We start from the raw sequence: 23,998 nt of genomic DNA, 5'->3' as shown, positions 1-23,998 counted from the left end.
TTTTAGATGTCTAGCCTACCTTTTCACACCTGGGTAATCGAACAAATGTGAAGAAACTACACTGGCTTCCTTTTGTGTTGTCAATGCAGAAAGTGGTAACAAAATAGTTAACTCAAATTATAATGTATGGTAGAGAAAAATGTGACTCCATACCTTCTTTGTTTACTCTAACACACACCAAAATAAAGTCATGAAGGCAACTAAAAGATCTTATTACCATTTAGTAATTTTTGGCAACATACCAACTGATTAACATAAAAATAGATCATGTGGGTATTTGTTCCAATGTACTTATGGATCCAGGGCTTGATTCCTACTGGGTATCCCTTTAGGGTGTAGGAAACTTCCACACAGAAGGCTCTAACCAGGAATGAGGGTAGGTGACAACTCAAAAGTTACAAAGGATAATTAACTATAATAATAACAACCTGAAAGCTATTAAGGATAATTAACTATCTATAATAATAAAAGTGTAATATGCTAATTAAGCTGGGCCTGCGAGGGAGGCCTGGGTCCCAGGTCCCGGGTGCCTGCTGGCAGCTGGAGGGAAGCCCGGGTCCCAGGTGCCAGAGGGAAGCTGGTGCCGGCAGCCGGGGGAAGGAAGGCCTACTCTTACATGCATTTCGTGCATCAGGCCTCTAGTATAAAATAAAGATGGTTTATTATTAAACAGATGAAGTGCCTTGAACTTTATTCTAGAGACTTTGTCCCTTTTTTATGAGCCTGGATTTGTGGGTCAGACTCCCACAGGCAGGCCTGACCTATGGGAAGAGAGCATATGTTACTAGAATGCCAATCTACCACCACACCCAACTATTAGCCCATTGTGGAAACTCAATTCATACTTGTTCAACAAAATAAATGATTTCACCAATAGTACTACTTTCAGTGAATTCTAAGTCAGATTAGACATATTCAATTCTGAATTCAGCAGATTCTGAAACTCTTACAAGATATTCTTTTTTTTTTTTAAGAGAGAGTAGAAGGGAGGGGGAGACTGAGGGAGAGAGAAACATTGATGTGGGAGAGACCCATCAATTGGTTGCCTCCCACATGCACCCTGGGGATCATGCCTGCAACTGAGGTTATGTCCTTGTCCAGAGTCAAACTTGGGACCCTTCGGTCTATGGACCAATGCTCTGTCCACTGATTCAAACCGGCCAAGGCACAAGATACTACTTTATAGAGCCATACCATGTCATATACCATCAAGTTCACTTAGCGTAGTGGAAAGGATGTGCACTCGGAGTAAAAAAACCCAGATACTATTCCAGGTCACCGCTCAATCCTGTATCAACCCAAGTGACTTTCTCACCCCCTCCAAGGCTGATTTTCTCCTTGTGAAACTGCGATAATAATTGCCATTTCCAGATGTGACTGTGTGTCCGATGAGACTGAATCATGGCCAACTAAGGTTAAAGATGACATTGGAAACCAGAGTCATTTCAAATATAAACAAGGAAGTTAAGGCTCAGAGAGGTTAATGACTTGCTCAAGGTCAAAGAGTAAATAAGATGACACTTGGTATTTGTACTTGTGTCTGTACTTCTAATAATCCTAAGATAATTAAAAAGTGTGAAGTAGCCCAGACAGTGTGTTTCAGTGGTTGAGGGTCCACCTATGAACCAGGAGGTCACGGTTGGATTCCCAGTCAGAGCATAAGCCCAGGTTGTGGGCTAAATTCCCCAGTGTGGAGCATGCAGGAGGCAACCAATCAATGATTCTCTTTCACCCCTCTCCCTTCCTCTCTAAAATCAATAAAAAAATATATATATTTTTTAAAGTGTGAAGTAGTATAGTGCATGTGTGTGTGTTTAAGGGACATTGCCCGAAACTCTTCAGGCACACTGCTTAGACTCATACTATGTCTATTTAAAACTCTAGAACCTTTGCTCTCTGGGGGAATCACTTTTCCCCTCAAGCAATGTTTTCCTATAAACAATTAAGAACAAAAATAATTAGAGGAAGTTCTGTTCAGAGAGAAGGGCAAATGTAAAAAAATCATTCAATTTCTGTTCTATGGTAGGAAGAACTAAATCACTATGCCATTCTAAACCTATCAAAGAAAATAAAAACTTTGAAGTCCACGTTGTGTCATTTAAATACTAGCCAGTTACTCATATGATACCATTGCATCTCACATAAACATGACCTCTTTTCAGGGTGTAGAAAAAGTGACTATGTTTTGTGACACGTACATCGGCTTTGATCTGAAGGCAATTTACTTTACTTTTGATGTCAACAGGTGCAGATGAAACTTACAGTGCCAAGGTCAATGATGAAGCAGTCGCCCTGGTTGAAACTGTGCCAGCTCAGGGGAACTTCCGTGGCCCTGACCACTCTCCGACCCTTCACGTGCAGGAGCCTCTGGGCGGTCAGGTCATTGGTGAGAACGTGATTTAGTCCAGATGCCACACCTCCAGCCTGATCAGTGGGAGGGGGCAGAAAACAAAACACAACAGATGAGGCTTTGAACTAGACACAGTCACGTATGGAACCACAGGTGCTTGTGCCAAAACAGCCTACCACGCCAAGAGAAAATAGCCACCTCGGAGCATGTGAAAAATTAAATAAGAAGAAGAGAATTCCTTAGCAAATCAACAATTTCTTTTTAAGTTAGGCTCTGTCCTTCCTATATCAACATTGCAAATATTTTCTGAGAAACTTCAGAGTATAAAACCTGCTATAGAAAAAAAAAAAAAGAAGAAGCTGTAGCTGTTGTCCTTTGGAAACTAATTATTCCCGAGTCATGGAGTGAGAAGGTAGACAAGGATTTCAAGGAAAAAAGCAACAGGAGGTTGGAGGAGAGTCAGAGGTCACAAGTACAGATGAAGAGCACCCAGAGAATGTGGCACCCCCAAAGTGCCGACTGTCACAGCGTGAGGAGAGAGAAGGGGAGTTAAGTGCTGGCCAGGTATGGGCTGCTCCTATTTTTTTCAATAAGTACATTATAATCCAATAAAAAAATAGTATAAAAACACAGTGATCTGAAGAAAAGTTATAAAATGGAAAACAGTATGGAGCTTTCTCAAAAAATTAAAAAGTGAAACTGCCATTTGACCCAGTGATCCCATTTCTAGGAATGTATCCTAAGAAGCCAGTAACACCAATCAGAAACAGTCCAAGTGTCCTTTAGTAGATGAGTGGATTAAAAAGCTGTGGTACATTTACACAATGGAATACCATGCAGCTATAAAGAAGAATCTCTTGCCCTTTGAGATAGCATGGAGGGACCTGGAGAGTATTATGCTAAGCAAAATAAGCTAGTCGGCGAAAGACAAGTATCACATGATCTCACTTATATGTGGAATTGAATGAACAAAATAAACTGATGAACAAAATAGATCCAGAGACATAGAAGCATGGAACAGACTGATGGATCTCAGTCTGGGGGGAGAGATTAACCAAAGAACTTATATGCATAACCCATGGACACAGACAATAGTGTGATGAAGGCCTGGGGGGGGGGGGAGTTACTGGGGGGAAAAAGGAGACATCTATAATACTTTCAACAATAAAGATAAACTTAAAAAATATATAGACTAGACTGAGGATACATATATAACATTTAGGCTAATTTCATATGATGAATCATCAGAATGATATATAGTCCATGAACATTTAACAGTATTTTAAAACTAATTTTGTCTCTACTATTTAATGTCAAAAATGCACAAAAGAAAAACTAAGTTTTACATATGTCTGTATCAGACAGCAAATAGTTCTGTAAATATTGTTTGAATCAACCCTATAAACTCCCTGCCTCTTTCTACCTATTCCACAGAAGGAAAACAAAGTGGATGTTTTCATTCAACAAAGTCCTCTAAATCTGTGGTGCCATAAATACACTTTTTCTGGCTGACAGATGTCAGATGGTTGCTAATCACAATTATAGCTAAGGGCTGGGTCTTCTTGGGAAAGGTGTGATTAACAGAAGATTTAATGAGGGAGTGGTGGTAATTGTCTTCTATAACCCCTTCCAACCCCATAAAACGCCTCACAGAGGAAAAACCTCAAGTCAATGAAATGACATGAGAAGATGGTCTTCATATTTTCTAGCTGAATGTTGAGAGTATCCCAGTATGATTACCAGCTTGGGCACTGGAGTCAAATAGTCACCCACTCACATACTAGCTATTAGGCCTTGGCAAGTTACACGGTCTCTCTAAACTTCCATTTACTTATCGTAATAGTGTGATAATGATAGAACTGCACCACAGGGCTGTTATTTAAATTAAATGAGATAATATTCATGAAAATTAAGTATAGCATAATAATCTTTGCTATTCTGGGTAGTAAATTATCTCTGCTTCTACATTTCCTATAAGTATTGCTGCAACAGCAACACATCATCTGCTCAATGTCACTACTGATAAGACAGTGAACTAATTTTTTTTTTTTTGCTGATAAATTTGACCTCCATTTGCAAATACCCTCTTTCTAAGAAAATGCTGATTCGTAGTGGTTTTAATGCTGACAATTAGAATATAATTATCTAATAACTGTTACTTCTATCATGTCCACTTTTAAATATATGTATCCAGAAGGTTGATTTCAGAAGTCCTGCAAATAGCCAGAAAAATTACGAATAAGGTAAGTTCCTACTGATTGTGTATGTACTATAGGTATTGTATTATGAATTAAATCCTTAATCCTCACAACACTTATAGTGAAAGCTGTTGTTATACCCATTGCACATTTGAGAAAACTGAGCCCAGAAAGCTTACATACTTGCCCTGAGGCAAACCAGTACTATGTGGCAGAAATGCATTCATGACCAGTTTAATGGCACAGCATGCTTTTAGTAACTAGAAGAAACAGCTTTTTCAAAATGTTGGGTTCACTCACATAAGGAAAGGTTTTTGGGATCATTTGACATAAGCTAGGAATTCATGTGAATTAAATAAAATGAGAGGTAGTAAGTTCTATATTTAGAGTGGCTGACATCCTAGAGTGGAAAAATGATTTCAAGAGAGATATAGAAACTTGTGTTTTGTCCTGATCTAAATGACATCACAAAATATTCAACTAAGTCTCTGATCAGGTAAGAGCAAAAAGAAACCCTGGCATCATAGTAGGCAAATTTAGTATATATTCGGGATTCTAGTTTATCTCTGAGGTCTGAGGTCTTCACGAGGCTAATATGCTTGAGAGGAGTTGAGGGGTCTGCAGAACACCTATTGGAGCATGTTTGATTTTGAAAAGGACTGTTTCTAAAATGTTTGTCTAGGGAGGGTATACCTCACACTTTGTCTAAACACTCCTAGGGCCGGGGGGCGTGGTGAAGGATGGCCAGCCTGCAAAGAAAGGTCACTGGGAGATTTCCCCCAAAAGCCATCTTTTACTGCAAATGGCCTTATAGAGACAGACATACTTAACAGGTTTTATTGTTTGTTAGTTTTAAAAAATAAAATCATTTGATGATTTTCAGGCCAACACACATAAACTGTGTATACATGTGTGTATGTGTCAGTGTATGCATTTGAATTTGTGCACTGGAACCACACATGTTCAACTCAATGATTTCATTTATTTCATTTCCAAGGTCACCACACTATGTAGGAAATGTGTGTATACTTTTTTGTATTAAGTAAAGTTATAATTGTTATACTGTATTAAGATATTCTAGAACTGAAATTCCCAGATAATGGGTTATTTGCAGCAAATTCAGAGATTTTTCAGAATATCAAAAACAAACTGTTAGTACTCAATTTACCAATATTTACTTATTGAAGTAATTTTCATTTCAATAATTCCTTGTGACAACATAACTGAAAGCTCTTAACTTTATGAAAAATCAACCTATTGAATAAAATCAAATCAGAGTAGTTAACATACTGCCCTATACATTCCACAAACATTTATTGGTCACTTACTATGTGTCCAGGAGGTACTGGTGATCTATCAGTGAACAAAACAGATTAAAACAAAAACAAAACATAAAAATGTCTGCCCCCAGTGTACTTTCATTCTATGAAGACAAGAGGTGTGCATGAATAGGAAGAGAAAGGAGGTCATTACAGAAACTGTTTGAGAGAGCAGCTTACCTTATATTTCAGACCTCCTTTGAAATAGCCAACAAAATCAGTAGATTCATAGCCTTGAAGTTCTCTATTCTGCACTGGTTTGCCACCCAAATAGTCATCCATCTGCACAGTAAAGATGGCAGCTGCTGTGCTTTCATCCTGAGAACACTCCCTTCCTGAAATGGCAAATGATAGCGCCTCACTTATCAAGCAAGGGAAAGAATTATGGCAGAGATTCTGATATATATATAAACCTCAGAAATTTTCTTTGATTTATATATCAATACAACAAATCATCTTCAACAGAACAATCTTCTAAAAATATTATGTTGTTAATAACTAAAATAATACAGATCCCAGCCAGGCAACTTCACTGAGGTAGAAATACCAATTCTTAAGAACCAGCGTCTTTATGTCCATGAAAATCAGAGCCAGGAACTCAAGTTTTCTGAAAGACTTACTACATCTGAGCTGTGTGAAAGTCATAAATGATTGTAGAAATAGTAATAACTTTTATACATTAATAACACCTTGGCTATGGGCCAGACACCATGTGAGTGTTTTACATGGATGATCTCATTTAATCTCTAAGCAACCCCATGCAGCAGAAACTATGTCCTACCAAGTTATAACAGTGGAATGGGAGGCCCGGAAATGCCAAGCACCTTCCCTGAGGTCATAAAGTTGATCTTTGGTAGAACAGCACCCAGAGCCCATTTTCTGTGATTCTGAAGCATAGGCTCTTAGAAACTACACTACAAGATTTTTTTAATACTTGGACACTCATTAGCAGTACAATTTTATGGTAATAGGGACATGTCATTTTCCTTCATGAATAATTGATACATAAGTTTAGAAGCTGTAACAATAGTTCACCTGAAACCCCAGTTGAGAATATTCACCAAAGTTGAAGAAAGAAAATCAATCAGCTATATTGAAGAAAAAACTGGATTGGATTTTTTTACAATTCCTCTTACTCTCAAAGGGGACCTGTGTAGTACGGATCTTCTCAGTAAAAAATCAGTAGCTAGAAGTGTATTTGACATTATGTAAATTTTGTGAATGTGTTGTGGTCAAAGGAAATTAGGTAACACATGGAAAAACATCCCTGCAATTTTGCAGTTCAAAGGGACTGCAGTGTCATTCTTAAGCCCACTTTCCCATCCATAAATGAGAATACTAATAGAGGCATAGATATAGATTTGTACAGTGATGCTTTAAAAGGAAAACTTAAATCAAGATTAATACCAAGTCATTAAAGATTATGTGTTTGACTTAAACATCCTTACTTGTACAAGTTGAAACCCAAGTCTCTTTAGGTAGATGTAAATGGACAGGCATGCAACTAATTAAATAGACTAGAAGTAAGTTAATTAAATTATACTACCACTTGTTGATGTTATGTATTGTGAAAGGCCAGGGAAAAGCAGTATAAATGAGCCAGAGGTTGGAAGATCTTTAATAAAGCCAATAGCAGTCTTTGAATGTGAAAAACAAAATCAAATTCAGTTGTATCATGATGAAATCCTAGCAAGTATTCAGAAACTTATGAACTTCATTTATTTTCCCTTTGCTAATTTTACTGATTTATGTTGTTTTGTGTTGTTATTTTATATCATGTTACATTATTGTATATGTGCTGTAAGCTTCTTTAAATTGTTTGGGGGATGTGACTTTATATGTAAAACATAGATTTAAAAAGGAGGCTTAATAAGTAGGTTAATCAAAAAACCATTCATGAGTAACAAAAAAACTCTTGCCAAGTTAGGAATACTGGGGAACATCCTCAATTTGATAAATAGCATCAATTAAAAGTGTACAGCTAACATAATTTTTAATGGTGAAAAACTGAATATTTTCCCGTGAGATTGGGAGCAAGGCAAGGTTGTCTACTTTCATTACTCTTACTCAACATTATACAAGAAGTTCTAACCACTGCAATAAGGTAGAAAGAGAAAAGCAAACAGACTGAAAAAGAAGAAATAAATGTTTCTATTTATAAATAAGAGGATTATCTACACAGAAAATTTTAAGATATCTACAAAACAATTTAGAAAACCACCCAGAATAAGTGCATTCAGCAAGATAAAAATTAATTGATAACAAAAGACAGTCTCATTTTTATATAGAAACCACAAAATGAAAAATTGAAATTAAAAGCACCATGCCATTTATGATCAATCCAAAGAAACTAAGGTGTATATTAAATAGGTACATAATCTATATGCTAAAATTACAAAATGATAATGAAAAGAATGAAAGACCTTAATAAACATAAAGACACAGTGTCATGCATTGTAAGAATCAATATATAAAGATGTCAGTTTTCTCCAAATTGACCTGTAGGCTTAATGCTATTCCTAGCAAAATCCCAGCAAGGTTTATGGTAGATTATACGAGTTGATTATAAAATTTATATGAAAAGGCATAGGCCCTAGAATAGCTAAAAGAATCTTGACTAAGAAAACTAAGCTAGGAAAAATAACTCTATCTGATAATAGTGTCCACTATGCAGCTACAGTAATAAAGACAGTGTGATATTGGTGGAAGAACAGACATACAGATCAGCAGGCCACATTTCCCCCAATGCTAACATTTTGTAAAACTATAGTATAGCCATAACCGGTTTGGCTCAGTGGATGGAGAGTCTGCCTGTGGACTGAAGGGTCCCAGGTTCGATTCCGGTCAAGGGCATGTACCTTGGTTGCGGGCACATCCCCATTAGGGGGTGTGCAGGAGGCAGCTGATCGATGTTTCTCTCTCATCGATGTTTCTAACTCTCTATCCCTCTCCCTTCCTCTCTGTAAAAGATCAATAAAATATATTTTTAAAAAATGCTAACCTTTCAAAACAAAACAAAAAAACCTATAGTTTAGTATATACTAAAGTATAAGTATATAAGTATAGTACAGCACAGAATACCACAACCAGGATTTGACAGTAATACAAGGCATTTACGTTTTTTCATATCTTCCCAATTTTACTTGTACTCTTGTGTTTGTACCTTTAATTCTATATAACTTTATCAGATATATATATCCACCATCATAGTCAAAGTATCGAATAATTACATCATCAAAAAATCTCTTATGTTGTCCTTTTATAACTACACCCACCTCCCTCCTGCATCACCCTGACCTCACCCCAACCCTAACCTCTTGTAACAACAAATTCAAAATCTTTTCATTTCAAAAATGGTATATAAATAAAATTATACAGTATGTAACATTTTGGCTTTTTTTCTCTTACTCAGCACAATTGCCTGAGCTTTATCGGAGTTGCTGTGTGTATCAAAAGTTTGTTCCTTTTTATTGCTGAGGAGTGTTTCTTATTATTGATATGCCACAATTTTTTTTAACCAGGCACCTGCTGAAGTATATTGGAGCTGATTCAAGTTTTTTGTCTATTTAAATGAAGCTGCTATGGACATTCATGTATAGGTTTCTACATGAATATAAATTTAATTTCTCTGGAATAAATGTCCATGAATGCAATTGCTGGGTCATATGGTAGTTGCATGTTTAGTTTTGTAAGAAACTGCAAAACTACTTTCCATAATCATATCCCTCATTTAACACCCTCCCCCAAGCAATAGAGAAAAACCCAGTTTCTCACATCCTTGCTGGCTCTTGTATCAGTAAGTTACTTGTATTGTAGTTGTATATTGTAATCCACTTTTTTAGATCCCCAGTGTTTTGCATAGAGCATAGCACAGACTAAGTATACCATAAATGTTTATTGCTCCCAACTATATTTATGTGAAGTTTAAAACTGGTAAGGAGAAATGGTGAGGGTGAGTGTTGGTAGCATAGATCTGGATGTGACAGACAGTAGCTTTATCATGTAGCCCTGTTCATGGACATGCTGCTGTAAGTAACCAGAAGCAGAAGGTGGGTGCATTTAAACCACTAGGTACAAAGCTGAAATGCGTAGGAAGGACCAATGCAACACTTTCAGTCATTCGCAACAGATTCTTACACTCTGTAAACAAACATAAAAAAATGAAATAATCTGAGACATGCAAGGGTGTTATAGAAAGACACTGAGGGAGAGACCAGGCAAGATGACTCCATTCTCCTATTTGATGTCCCACTTCCCCCTTTCCTCCTTTTTTCCTTCTTACTTGACCTGCTTCTTCATTTCTACCCTGTGCACCTTTTTCCACCCCAGTGTGATTTTAACCTCACTCTCTTTCACCTTCCTTCCAACTGATTTCCTTTAGTCAAACTTTCTTTTTCCTTGAACTTTCAGCTCTTCCTTTCAGAACTTACTCTCAATCTGTTTTATTAATCCGCATGAATTCATCCGAATTTAGGTCTTAGAGGGAAATATTACCAGATGAAATCCAGCTTGCTTTAGAGAACAGAAGTAGGAAGAGCTGATGAACAATTCCATTTAAAGGCCTGTCGGCTCTTGTACTCTAAACTTTTCCATGTTCCCCATGATCTTCTCTGGATACAAGATCCCTCCCAGTTACCCTCATTTTCCTTTTTTCTGCAAAGGCTTTTCTGCTTCCCCCTCACCACAGACACCGAGTGTCCTTTCACAGTGCTTATCACACGTTACTGTCTTATATCATGTTTTGTCGTATTGCACCTCTGAGATGATAAATTTTCCGGGAAGTTTCAAAAATAATTAATATGCAAAAATGTATTATGTAATGCTGGGCACAATAAATAATTACTGAAGAAATTAACTTATTAATTAACACACTATTAACTTCAGTTTCAGCAGATCTTTAAGATCATAAAATGTTTCTGCCCAAAGCATTTTCTATTAAATTTTTTAAACTTGGTGAGCACTAAGTGAATAATTAAGAGTTAATAATTAATAGTGATTCTGTGTAAACCTTAGAAGATATAGTACTTGAAGATCTTATATGGGTAAGAAGGAACCTATAGAATTAAAAAAAAAACTGTATTCAAAGAACTCTTGCAACCCTCTAACAAAGTTAACTGTTATTTATAGCAAGAAATGAAGTTCTTTCACATTTCAATTCACCAATGTGGCAAATGTAGCATTTCAGACACTTTTATTCATTTCAAATACAAGTTCTGGATAGAAAGACCAAGGTGAGGACATTATTAATTCTATTGGCATTATTCACTCATGAACATGGTTATATGTTAGGGTTTCAGTGTTTTGTTTTTGTTTTTGTACAAAACATAGAATAGACCACTGTCTATGAGGAATAGTAACATTACAATGGGAAATCAAAATGCGTTTGGGACTCAGCTTCAGCATCCTCAAGCCAGCACCACATTTTAATATCAAATGCTATAATGAAAACAGTCCTTTCTCCCATAGACATTTGTGTATCCGCTCCACGTGTTGACTAACATTGAGAACATCATTTCTCAATGTTTTCAACCATTTTCTTTCTTAAAATTTTCAAATGTTAGAAGTAAAAATAATGGCTTTCAGAGTTTCAGAACGTGTATGTGTGTGTGGTTTTCCCATAAGCTTAGGAATAAAACTAAAAATAAGAAACACAAGTCCCCGGGAGGCAAGCTAGTTTTAAAAGGAGTCAGTGAGGCTCAGATAATCGGCACGTTGTTACTAGTAGATGGGGTGTGCCCACTGGCGCAGGAGCTCACGGGGAGAGGCAGGACATTCAGGATGTTTACGAGTAAAAGTAGAAGGTGGAGAAAGTAGAACACACAAGGCCCAGTGTCCTGAGAGTCTGGCGTGAGTGCAGCCCAAAATAATTACCGCTGAAGGAGCCGATTTGTTCCAGAGTGTCCTTGTTCAAGTAGATAAATAATAAATTTTAAAATAATTATAATAAAGAAGCTCCTGTAAATACATAAATAGGCCATATGAAGCTATTTATTTATAGGACAATATCTGCATTACTTGTTTCATTATTTGTTTCCTGCTTCTATCCAACTTGGCCAGCATCATAAACAGGAATGTTAGCCACACTTGCCAGCCGCGTGGTGGAGGTGAGGATCCTGACTTAAAGCAGCCAAACAGGAATCACCGCAATTAGTAGAGAAATACGCGGGGGGTGGGGGGGGGGGATAATTAATTAACAAACAAAATAAAACCTCTCGCCAGCTGCGGGGGATGCCACAGAGTTGTTTGACTTCATCTCCTCCCCGAGAGGGAAACCAGGACTGAACTTGTCCGCAGGTGAGCGCGACTTGGCTAGCGCCCAGGTGGGTGTGCCCAGCAGCGGCTCTGCCAGGCAGTGGGGTTTGGAGCTGGAAGGTGAAAGAGGGCGGAACCAGCCTCAAACCCGGGAGATGGACCCGGCAAAGGTCAAAGTCAGTGGGATAAGAGTGCTCCCGACTTCGCTGAGCACAGGGTTTGCAGCTGGGAGAAAGTGGCCAGCCCCAAAGGCGCGGCCCCGCGGGGGCGCAACTGAAGCCAGGTCCCCAGGTCGCGCCCGTTTGCACCCTCCTTCCTCGCAGCAGGGGAGTCTCAGCTCCCCGCGGCCTCGCTCCTCCCGAACCTGGGGCGTCCAGGTCGGGCGCCCGCGACCCTTACCCAGCCAGAAGTGCAGGCGGTAGGTGAAGCCGCGGCACGCCTTGCTCGTGTGCAGCACCAGGTACGCATCCCCGACGTAGAAGTCGCCGTAAGCGCTCCGGGGCACCGGCACCAGCTCCAGCTTCTCGATCCTCCAGACCTGCAGCCCCGCCTTCTTGCCCGCCCGGGAGAACTCCGGGTGGTACAGCTCCTGGGCCATGACTGGCGAGCTACTCTCCGGAGAGGCCCCCCTGGCGCAGGACCTGTTGACCTTGAAGTTGGACTGAACCGAGAGCGGCTGGAGGGACCCAGTTCCCCAGGATTTTATAGGGTTCGCCCTGCGGGAGGCGGGGCCCCAAACGGGAGGGGCTAAGTGTCCAGGCGGCTGTTGCTCCAAAGGAGAGGATCTCTTCCCAGAAGGAGCGCAGTGCCTTCTCCACAACTCCAAGCCTTTCCCCGGGAGGAGGGAAATGGGATGAAATCCAGAGGAAGGTTATAGAAACGCCTCCTCCGAGCCAGGCAACAGATGCAGGAGATTAACTAGATGGCGCATCATTTTGAAAAAATTGGCTGTCTGGGTAACAATCATCTTAATAACCGACGCCCTCATTTCCTTGGTCACTCGCTCCATATTTGATGGCTGAAGTTGCTCTCTGTCTTGACCTTTCCAGTTCGAACATGCCTTGAAAACCAGCACGCCAGGTTTGAGAAGGATGAAAACCTGGAAGGCTGGGGTCTTACCCAGGGACAGATCTCTGTAATCCCCGGGGGTTCAAGAGCTGCGGTTAAGCTCTCGGCCTCCTTGGGTCAAGACAGTTGCTGAAAATAAGAGGTATCGTGCTCTTGGGGTGCTCTCAGGCGAGCTGTGTGTGGCTGTGACATTGTGCTGGGCCTGACTTGCCAGTTACCTGTTATCTGGCTTCAAAAATGTTTTCATTTTCCCCCTACAGTTTTTGCGTCTCCAGCACAGGCGAAGCACTGTAAAATATAGATGGAAGTTTACTATGTATTTTGCAATCATTTAACTGAAGCTGAAATGACAAAGAAGTTTACTGTTATTTCAAAAGCAAATCGCTCACCATGTAAAGAGTAAGAAAGATGATTTTTATGCATGTACATTTCCTGTTATTTCCCAAATTGCAGGTCTCTGAAAGTCACTAACAATGTATGATTCACTTATTTCCTTAGTAGTTTAATAGATATTATGTGACCACAGTAAAAAAAAAAAAATCAAAAGTACAAGATGTACAATGTTTATCTCTATTTCACCTGGCACTTTAAAAAAAATCTGGAATTTTCCTGTTTTGTGTGTGTTATCTGTTATAGGTTGCGATCCTGGTTGATAAATATCACTAGCTACATTCTCTTTTTCCCTCCTCACCCAGACAATGAAGGGCAGGTGTGTCCAGCTCCTTTTACAGATGAGGAAACTGAGGCTTTGGAACGTGTCAGAGGTCACTCGGCTGGTGAGTGGCCAAAAAGGAATTCAAGCTCTCTGTGTCTAATGCAAAAGCGCATGCTGTTTGCAAAAACTTACTCTTTCAGTCCACATTATTTGGACAAGGTTTGTTCACATAAGTACACGTGATATTTTTATTTTCTTCCAGCTTGTTCCTAGAGAGGCTTCTGATCTAGTGTGTCTAATGCAACACCAAGAAGTTTAAACTTTGTTCTGAGTCATTCATTGTATGACTTGGCTTCCTTATCTGTAAAGTGGAAATCATTTTTTTTGTTGTTGTTGTTTTCTCTAAGGAAAAAAATTATGAGAACTGGAGCTCTGGATTTAAGATAGAGTTATTAACTTAGTTCAATTTCAGTTTTAGTGATAATTCCGTTCCTTTTAGTGAAGAAATAAAAAGAAAACTTTGGTATAGGTAAGTGAAATTCCCTCTCACTTAGACAAGGTCTGAGGCAAATGCCTAGAATGCACCAAAAAAGTTCAGTAATCAAGATCAATACTATTTTGAGGTAGTATTTTAAAAATTTTAAATTAATGTGAAAAATCATGATAAAAATGTTGGGGTCCAGCCCCAACAGGTCCAGGGGTTCCCCAAAGGTGTGGACAGAGTCAGCGAAGAAGGAATGACACGGAGGCAGCGTTCAGCCAAGTTCTGGTCAGGATCTCCAGCCAAGTTCTGGTCAGGATCTCCAGCCAAGTTCTGTAGCCAGGTTCTGGTCAGGATCTCCAGCCAAATTCTGTCTAGGGGATCTCCAGCCAGGTTCTGGTTCTCCAGCCAGGTTCGGTCGCCAGGTTCTCCAGACAGGTTCTGTCGCCAGGTTCTCCTGCCATGTTCTGTCTAGGTTCTCCAGCCAAGTTCTGTAGACAGGTTCTGTCCAGGATCTTTTGCCATGTTCTCTCGCTAGGTTCTGTCTCTAGGTTCTGTATTTAGGTTCTGTTTTCTGTTGTCTTGTTACATCTGTATTTATACCAGTTGATTTTAATCCTACCAATTTCTATTCCAAAGGTTAGGGCGTTTCTTATCTCCATTCCAGGGAGTAAAGATTATGTAGCTTAAGGGTGATTGTTCTTAGTTAAAGTGATTAACTACCCACCTGGCATTTAGTTAAGGGGTTTTATTCCCTCCCTAACTTCAGGGAAAAATCCCTACCTGGGGAAACAACCTTTCTAGGAGAGGTGACCTTGGTTAAAACACATAGCGCCAAGAAGGGGAGCAAACATATTAAGAACAGTATGCCATATACGCCAGGTCCCTTGAAACATATGCTGTGCAGATGTTTCTTCCCTGCAGCAACTGTGTCAAGCAGCAAGGATGGACCGGCTCCCGGCATAAAAATACCAAATTTTCAAATAAAGGCAGTATTGTTAATAGTGCTTCACGGGACCATGTTGAAAGCTGAGGCCTTAAAGGAAAGACTGATCTCCCTTTACTTAAACTTTTGATATTTGGTTTATCATTTTGGCATTAATTTTGATATTTTAAAACATATTGCATTAAAATATTATTGATTTTAATTATTTATTTATTTATTTTGCCATCTCCCTTAAATATTGTGCCTGAGGCAAGTGCTATTGTGCCTGAGGCAAGTGCTCACTCCCATCACGCTAGCTCTTACCTGGCTAGGCAATCTCTGGATTCAAACTTGCAACAGCTACCTAATTGGTCCTGTCAAGGTCAAGTTCAGCATGCTCAAACAGTCTCATCATTCCATCCAAACATGCTTCTCCTATTCTTCCTAATTTCATTAACAACATGATTTCATTTTGACTCAGCAGCCTCATTTTATCTCCATGTTCATTCAACTAGACCAGTGGTCGGCAAACTGCAGCCCCTCGAGTGTGGCTCTTCCACAAAATACCCCGTGCGGGCGCGCACGTACAGTGCGATTGAAACTTTGTGGCCACACTCAAGGGGCCAAAGAGCCGCATGTGGCTCCCGAGCCGCAGTTTGCTGACCACTGAACTAGGGTGTCCAGAATTTTTCCCAGCTGCCCACGCTCTTGTTATTTCTCTGATTTCCATCTTCTGATTCCTATCTCCACTGCCAGTGTGCCCACCTCCCCCTTTTTTCAATCCCTTCCCCCAGTGATCTGCAGAGGATGGACCAGTGTGGTTCCCTGGGGACTGTGAAGTTGTAGCCTCCAGGTGAAGCTACCCAGGTGACTATGCTTATAATGTCTAGCCTCCCCTTTGCTCTCTTCCTACTACTAATATTAATAACCTAGCTAGTTACGACAATAACAGTAAAACCTGCTGAAAAGATGTCATTGAATAGTTGATTTTGGATTAACTTACATTAAAAAATCAAGTTATCAATCTTCTCTCAGTCTAGTTAGAAACAGCCAAGATGGATAAGTCTTTTACTAAGAGTCAGGAGGTTTGAGGTGTCAGCTTGTGGTTGAATTCATGGTAGGTGATCTTCTAGAATGTTAATGACTAAGGAGAAATGTTGTGTAGTTTAATCCTGGAAATAAATAACTAAGTTAAATAGTATAATTGATTCATTGTGCATGCAATTCATTGGGATGAGCTGTTAAACATACACACAAACACACACACACACACACACACAAAACTAGTTGGCTTCAAATAATCTTCATTCCCTAAGTCGTAGACTCTTAGAGTTGAAAAACTCTTATTTTATTTCCATCACTGCATTGTGACCACAGAGTTGTTGAAATTAAATATATGCCAAAGACAGGAAGTGGACTTTTGTCCAAGGAGAAAAAAATGCTTCCAGAGTGCTATTTGCTTTCCTTTGATGACAAATAACAAAATAATACAATTGATAATAGATTTCTTTTACTGGCAGTCCTTAAAGGGAACCAAAGTTTTGCCACCCCCAAATCTGTGCCTTTTGGGATATTGATTTTAAGCTGGTTATTAAGAAACGTAAGTCTCAGAAAGAATGTTTGACCCTCCCCCCTTTTCTGCCCAAGAGACTTGTTAGAAAAACCGTGGAAGAAATCTTAGCCTATTCACCTTGGTCTAATTTGAATTCAATATGGTGGGTGCAAGGACATCTAGCAGGGGCATGTTTACTAAGTTACCTCCCCCCCCACACTCACCCCCACACACATATCTCATTGTTTTGGGGTTGCCTAGCAAAAATTTACTTGCAGGCTCTCCCTCAATTACCTGCAAATTGCGCATTTTCACTTCTAAAATCTAAAACTACATCCCTCCTTTCTCTCCTTTGTCCAAAATGTCATATATACCCAATTTTGCCTCACTGTCTTTGGAATTTTCATGCTTATATGAATATTCTGTGCATACACATTACAAATTTGATTTTCTCCTGTTAATCTGTCTCTATTAGTTTGATTATTAGTCCAGCTAAAGAACTTAGAAAGTAGAAGGAAAAGTATTATTATTTTTTTAGCTCCCACATTCTGCTGTTAGTAACTTATGTTTGATTTACCGAATTATTTGAAGGTATAAGCACAGAAACTGGAGTCAGAAAACTTGAGTGCTTTGAGGATTAAAAGAGATCATGTATGGCAAAGCCCTGAGAACACAGCCAATACACATCAGGTTAATTAATAATCAGCAGGGATCTTAGCCCCAGTACTTATCAAAGATATGTTATGATTAAAGTGAAAATATACTCGAAGGAAGGGTATTTCATCCCTCCTCTCCAGACTAGACAAACTAAAACTTATTTTTTAATTCACCTTTTTTCTAGAAAAAAAAATATCAATCAGGATCTAGCACTTTCCCTTTCACTAGTGAGTTACTTAGAAATTACACATGCTATAACTATACCGGCAGTCATGCCTCAGTAAGTACTAAGGTGAAAGTTTTATTAGCCTTCAATGTCTGTCGTTTTGATTAATAATCTGTATTTTGTAAGCCTGCTTACTATTGTAGGTTAATTCAGCACTTTCTTCTTATATTTTTATTATATATAAAACTATTTGTTATTATTATTGTTATTATTATTATATAGGAAATAGCTAACCCCTGTAAGATTATTGAGAGAGGACATCATTATCAATTTGGGAGATTACATATTAGAGAATGCTTATGACTAAAAGAAAGATTGAGAATCCAAGGTCTCATGAAGATTTATGATTTTAAAATGATAATTTTTGCTTTAAGCTTACATTTATGTGAATAGAGATCTGAAGATAATTGTAGTTTTAAAATGTAAAATTGAGCTAAAGTTGCTTGAGATTATAACAGCTTTTGTTGCTCTGATTTTTATAAATGTGTCTATTTATTAATAATTACAATTAACATGTGTTTCAGTTTTGTTTGTAGCCCTGAGTTTACCAGCTTGTGAGAAATAACTTCATATTTTCAAGGAATATTTCAACAATTACTTAGCATAGACATGATCAGATCATCATTTTGTTGTGCAGGTACTTACAAAAATAAAGGTCATTAGTTCACCTAAACCAAAAATAGCAGATTGTTTAGAAAAGTCAAGATTTCCTTCCCACTGACCAGAAATCACTTCCTTCAGCTAATTCTCTTCTTGATTCAACATCTCTTAATATGAGTTTAAATTAGGCAACTTGACTGGTATTCCTTTCACTCTTAGCTTCCCCTAATCTTGATATTTTGAGACTTCCCTGAAATAATAGGTTTCTATGGACTATTCAAATTTATTGGAAGGATTGCTGAAAATATTTTATTTTATATATTTCAGAGAACTCTATATTCTGCATCTGACAAAACTAGGAAAAAGTTTTGTCTTTATCTAATGGCACAATAATAAATTTTAGCAATAACATATCAAATGGAAAACATTTAGAACATGCATGTCAAACTTGCGGCCCACGAGCCATATGCCTTGTTTATTTGGCCCATGTTAGCCTTTGAGTTTGACATGCTTGATTTAGAAGGATTTTATCTGATTGGAAAAATATAGGAAAAAACAATAGGAACCCCAATATCTCATTACTGTTCAACAGGGTACAGAAAGTCTTGGACAATACAATAAGATCAGAAAAATAATAAAAGCTATTAACAATTACTAGGAAAAAATAAGAACTCATTAATGACAGATAATAGTCTGAAAATAAAAAGGCTAAGAAATCTAACAAACTAATACAACTAATAAGAAAGTCAAACAAGATTATTAAATGATTAGAATGTGTTATAAAATGAGGTGCAAATTCAAAAAAATTAAATACTAAAAATTGTATGTGTATTTGATTTCTGAGTAAAAAAATGATTTCTTAAACAACACCCAAAATATCATGAAATATAAATACAAAGGAAAAAAATGTATCACTTTGACTATATTCAATTAAAGATGTGGCCTCAAAACAGGACAACAAAGATAAAATTAAATGATGGGTGGTAGACTGTGAAAATCTTTTCACTTTCTGTAAATGACTAAGGCTATCAGAGATATATAGAAACAAAAAGGATGCAGCCAAAATAAAGTCAAGGAACTTTATGGAAAAGTAATGTGAACATATGGAGTAATCTGGCCACTAAATATATGAAGAGTACTCATTGATTTAGGCCTCACTATTAATTGGAGGAACAACATAAACAGTATTTGAATGCTTTCTATGGTTCAGCACTATAGCACTTTCTTTAAAAAATATTTTTATTTATTTCAGAAAGAAGGGAGAGGGAGAGAGAGATAAGAGAAAATCATTGATTGGCTGCCTCCCCTACTGAGGATCAAGCCAGCAACTTGGGCATGTGCCCTGACCAGGAATCGAACTGTGTGACCTCTTGGTTTATAGGTCGATGCTCAACCACTGAGCCACACCAGCTGGGCAGCAAGTACTTTTAAATATAATTGTTCTGATCCTCTTAGCAAGTCTATAAACTATGTATTATTATTGTCTCATTTTACAACTTAGTCAGCAAAAAGTTATACAAGTATTAAGTGATAGAGCTGGAATCTGAATCCAGGTGGAATGGCTTTGAGGCCATGCACCTAACCACTATCCACTAGGACTCCATTGGTTTTGTTACACTATTCTAACATCAAAGGCTGGTGAGGAGGTGAGGAAATGAGAAAATCTCATGGAATAATGCAAGAGGGCAGCTCTAACATGATGTGGCCATTTGGAGAGCAATCTGGCAACATTATGCAAAAGCTGCAGCCACATACTTTGTGCCCTAAAGTTCCACTCTTGGGTGTCTACTCCAGAAATGCTCTTCACAGATGCACAAGGAGAAAGGCACCCTAGGAGTTGAAAAATAGGTAAATGTATGAGTAAAATGTGGTATATGGACATGCAAGACAGGTATACTGTGCAGTATCAGAGCCAATGAGCAGCATGGAAAGGATAGCAGTGTGGGCATATCAAAACTATAAAGTTGAATAAAATAGTAAGAAATAGGACATGATGCCATTCAAACCATACCTATATTAATAAAAATAAATTTCATGAATGCACATATTTGGAAAAGGCCATGAGCCATGTAGAATGTGAATTAGAAGAATGTACATTAACTGCATGTGAGTAGCTGCCAAGTAGGGGTGGGAAGGGAATTGATGATGGAGGAAAGAATGGGAAAAATAATGAAATAAAACAAAAGAGGGAAGGTGCACTGGTGGACAATAAACATTTGCCATGAACCAAGAAGAACGATCAGTTAAATTCTTTACTATGAACCAAGGGATACAATCAATTCTGAGATCCAAAACCCCAAAGCAAAACAAAGTAAAAATAGCAATAAAATTTAAATTCTATCTACCTACCTACCCATCTATCATCTACCTATATTTGAAATTTTTTTTATGTTGGCATATAAATACATAAAATTTAGACCTATTCTAATAAACATTGTGTAGGCATTTAAATAAACTGGGGGGTGGGGTGAGTTTAGAGAATAGCACAAAGAGAATTATTGGAGCATAACATAGTGGTTCTAATTCCATTTTTTTTCAGTAGTATACTCTCTTAGCTAAAGAAAAACCTTTAATTCAGGAAGTGTTTCGCATGAATTGTAAAACCTGGGTTACTGATTGACTATCTTATTAGCATCTGGTTTAAGAATGTGTACAAAAATACTTGTTTCTATGACCTGAAATCTTGCAGCCTTGCAAACAAATTATTATTATAAAAACATTTAAATAATTATTGAGGATCATATGGGTTAAACTGCATCTATGTTGTCCTTTGGGGGGGGGGGAAGTCTAGTTTTAATGCTTAGAATGACCCATTTAATATATTTACTTATTGAATGAAAGAAACAGCAAGGAGGAAACAGCTTGGCCAGTACTTAATGTAAGAGAAGGCAGAAAAATGTTTATTCCCTTTAAACTATATTCTTCCCAATGGTCATAATTACGTACTATCCTCATGCATTTATGATCTTTATTATGTGATTACAATATTTAATTACTTAAATAATGACAAAAATGCAATGTATCTTTAAAATATAGAGGTAAAAAATACAAAAGCATCTTGTTCAAATTTAGATATATAATTAAATATTTATGAATAAATTGGCACAATGTCTGTGATTTACCTTGAAACACTCCAGGAAAAAAGTTGGGGAGGAAAGAATGAAATGAAATTGGTAAGTGATAATAACAGTTGATACTAAGTGATGGGCATATAGGGGTTCATTATTTTCTTAGGCCAACTTTTGTATAAGATTAAAATTCTCCATTATCAAACGTTTTTTCTTAAAGAAATTATAAATGGGGGTTTGGTGTGATTTTAATAATTATTTTACTATAATTGCTTTCCAAAATATTCATGAATGAATAAAGCTTCCAGAGCTGTATGGCTGAATATATTTAGAAGAGTTTATGATACCAGTGCAAAAGGCCAACCCCATTCAGGATGTACCCCATTTCCAAAACAACTGGCAGGTGGGGTTGCTTTTCTGTATGTGTGGCAGTCATCGGAGAGTCCTCTTCCTCTCCAGGTTCATGTGGGGCGGCTCTTGTCTGCAAACATTGCTTTTTCTCTTGAGCAAAATCAAACCATCGGTTATTGAATATTTATGATAATCAAGTAACTTTGTGGAAGAAAAGATTGTGTTTTTTGCAATTTCCAAAAGACAATTTAAAGAATAAACGCCCAAATGAACATTAGTGAGTGAAATTGGTTAATGTTATTGACACAGTTTAAACTAGTGGCTAATTTGTTTCAGGGAGAATTTTCTATAAAATAGTTGAAAATCAGTACATTTATTTTGAAAGTTCATGATCATTTTAACATTTTAAATTGTGAGTACTGAAGTCTAAAGGAGAATATTCAGAGGCAGATGAGAATAACTCTAGAGGACTTTGCCAAGCAGGCTTTCCATTTAACAATGTAACAACCTGGCTTCTTTCTCTTCTCATATCAAGTAAATTAAGCTCATTTTTCTAGAAAATGTGACATCATTCAAAAGGTCATCAGGAGCTTAACTTTCTTTTGTCATCTAGATGACTGAGGAGATTTTAAATTTACATAATCTTCAATTTTTCTCTTAGGATTATGAGAGTTAAAGTGCTCTGCCCATCTGCTAACAGAAGTTTAAAAGTAAATAAAAGAGCCCTACCTGTTTTGGCTCAGTGGATAGAGTGTTGGCCTGTGGACTGAAAGGTCCCGGGTTCATTCCGAATCAAGGGCACATGCCTGGGTTCCAGGCTCAATCCCCAGCAGGGGATGTTCAGGAGACAGCCAATCAATGATTCTCTCTCATCATTGATGTATCTCTCTCTTTCCCTCTCCCTTCCTCTCTGAAATCAATAAAAAATATTTTAAAGTAAATAAATAAAAGTTTATAAAGGAAGATAGTTTGAAATTTAAATATTTCAACTTTGTGTTTCAACAAGTGAAAAAAAATGGAATGTTTCTCCACAGTCATTTAAAAATATAGCAGTTATCTTTGCTTTTAAGTTTTTTCTATTATCCTAGAAAATATGGAGAAGGCATTCTTCAAGTTCAAGAGAATAGCAACCCTTATTTTGCACATCAAATTCTGTAGACAAATGAAAATGTCTTAATACTTTGTAGTTTAGGAGATATAGTTGAGCAAAGTTGGTTTCCCAGTGATAAAATTCAAGATGAAAAGACACTTGAAAACTGTTTCCTATGTTTGCTTGTGTAGTTAGGGATCTGGGCTTTCCATTTATGAAAACCAAAATTAGTTGGGTTTGATTTCCAGATTCTCCATTCATAAGCAGTGTGGCCTTTGAGAACTAGTAACCTGCTCAGCCTCCCCATCTATAAAATGGTGGTGATGAGTATATACTGAACACATATATATGAAAACATATGTACATTGTTATAAAGGTTAAATTAGATAGTGTATACAAGGCACATAATTTAAGTAACTAGAACATATATAGTTATATAAATTAAATTTTAAAAAAGAAAAATAAGAAAAACTCCAAACTCTTATTATGAGGCCACATTTTATTTCCCTTGGCTATATTTCCTCAATGAGACTTCTGACTTTCAAAATCACAAAGCAATGAGTTTTTCCTAGATCCACTTCTATTTCAATCAACAATTTCCATTTCAAAAACCTTTAAAATTGTATTCTATGATAGTGAGAATCAGAATTAATCTCTTCTGCTTTCTACCTATCAAATAAGAGCAGTTTATAAGCCAAACCTATATAGTAAGACTGAGATAGAACAAAAGTGTTGAATTTTATTCCACTACAAAAAAAAAATTTACTATGAGAAACTTCTCTCCCTTCCATAATTTTTGATGTAATGAAAAAAAAATTGTATGTTCCTACAGTTACTCATAAAAAACATTTTGAGGGGTACCGTTTCTTCCTGCCTTTTGTGGAAAACAAACAAATTATTCTTCCAGTGAAAAGAATAAATCCTTAATTTTAATTTGTATAGAAAATGTTTAGCTATTTCATTGATAAGGGTTAGAAAAGTTAATTTTGAAGTTATCCCTACATGTAACATAATGGTTAATGGGCCAGGTTTTGCAGTTAAGAAGCCTGGATATTATTTCCAGGTCCTCTTTACAAGCTGTAGCTCTTATAAAGAGGACCATGTAAGCTATTAAAAGAATTTTGACTTAAGATGTAAAGACATTGGAGGGTTTTGAGCAGAGGAATGGCATGATGGGAACTTTCTTTAATTTTAATTTTAATTTTT

The 23,998-nt window shown here is 37.4% G+C and overlaps 1 protein-coding gene and 1 long non-coding RNA gene across 4 annotated transcripts in view; one reads left to right on the top strand and one right to left on the bottom strand.

The window, feature by feature from the left end:
- The window catches only part of SCIN (scinderin), a 52,159-nt gene extending 39,236 nt beyond the window's left edge, over positions 1 to 12,923 (bottom strand). The window contains exons 1-4 of one of the 2 annotated variants that reach the window (XM_023750761.1): positions 12,519 to 12,661; positions 12,077 to 12,232; positions 6,048 to 6,202; positions 2,263 to 2,424 (exon numbers count right to left, since the gene is read on the bottom strand). In XM_023750761.1, the coding sequence (XP_023606529.1) occupies positions 2,263 to 2,424; positions 6,048 to 6,149 (264 nt within the window). In that variant the 5' untranslated portion in view covers positions 6,150 to 6,202; positions 12,077 to 12,232; positions 12,519 to 12,661. Of the gene's footprint in view, positions 1 to 2,262; positions 2,425 to 6,047; positions 6,203 to 12,076; positions 12,233 to 12,518 lie in introns of both variants that reach the window. The other variant, XM_006085022.2, reaches the window with a different exon arrangement.
- Positions 12,924 to 13,447: 524 nt separating this feature from the next.
- LOC106696417 overlaps positions 13,448 to 23,998 on the top strand; it is a 16,346-nt gene continuing 5,795 nt past the window's right edge. Inside the window, exons 1-3 of one of the 2 annotated variants that reach the window (XR_002828290.1) lie at positions 13,448 to 13,586; positions 13,883 to 13,963; positions 14,105 to 14,440. This is a non-coding gene — a long non-coding RNA (uncharacterized LOC106696417). Of the gene's footprint in view, positions 13,587 to 13,882; positions 13,964 to 14,104; positions 14,441 to 23,998 lie in introns of those variants that run through there. The other variant, XR_001347354.2, reaches the window with a different exon arrangement.

The sequence above is a fragment of the Myotis lucifugus genome, unplaced genomic scaffold (assembly GCF_000147115.1).
Source record: "Myotis lucifugus unplaced genomic scaffold, Myoluc2.0 scaffold_15, whole genome shotgun sequence".
Lineage (NCBI taxonomy): Eukaryota > Metazoa > Chordata > Mammalia > Chiroptera > Vespertilionidae > Myotis > Myotis lucifugus.
This window is presented reverse-complemented; position numbering and strand designations above follow the sequence as displayed.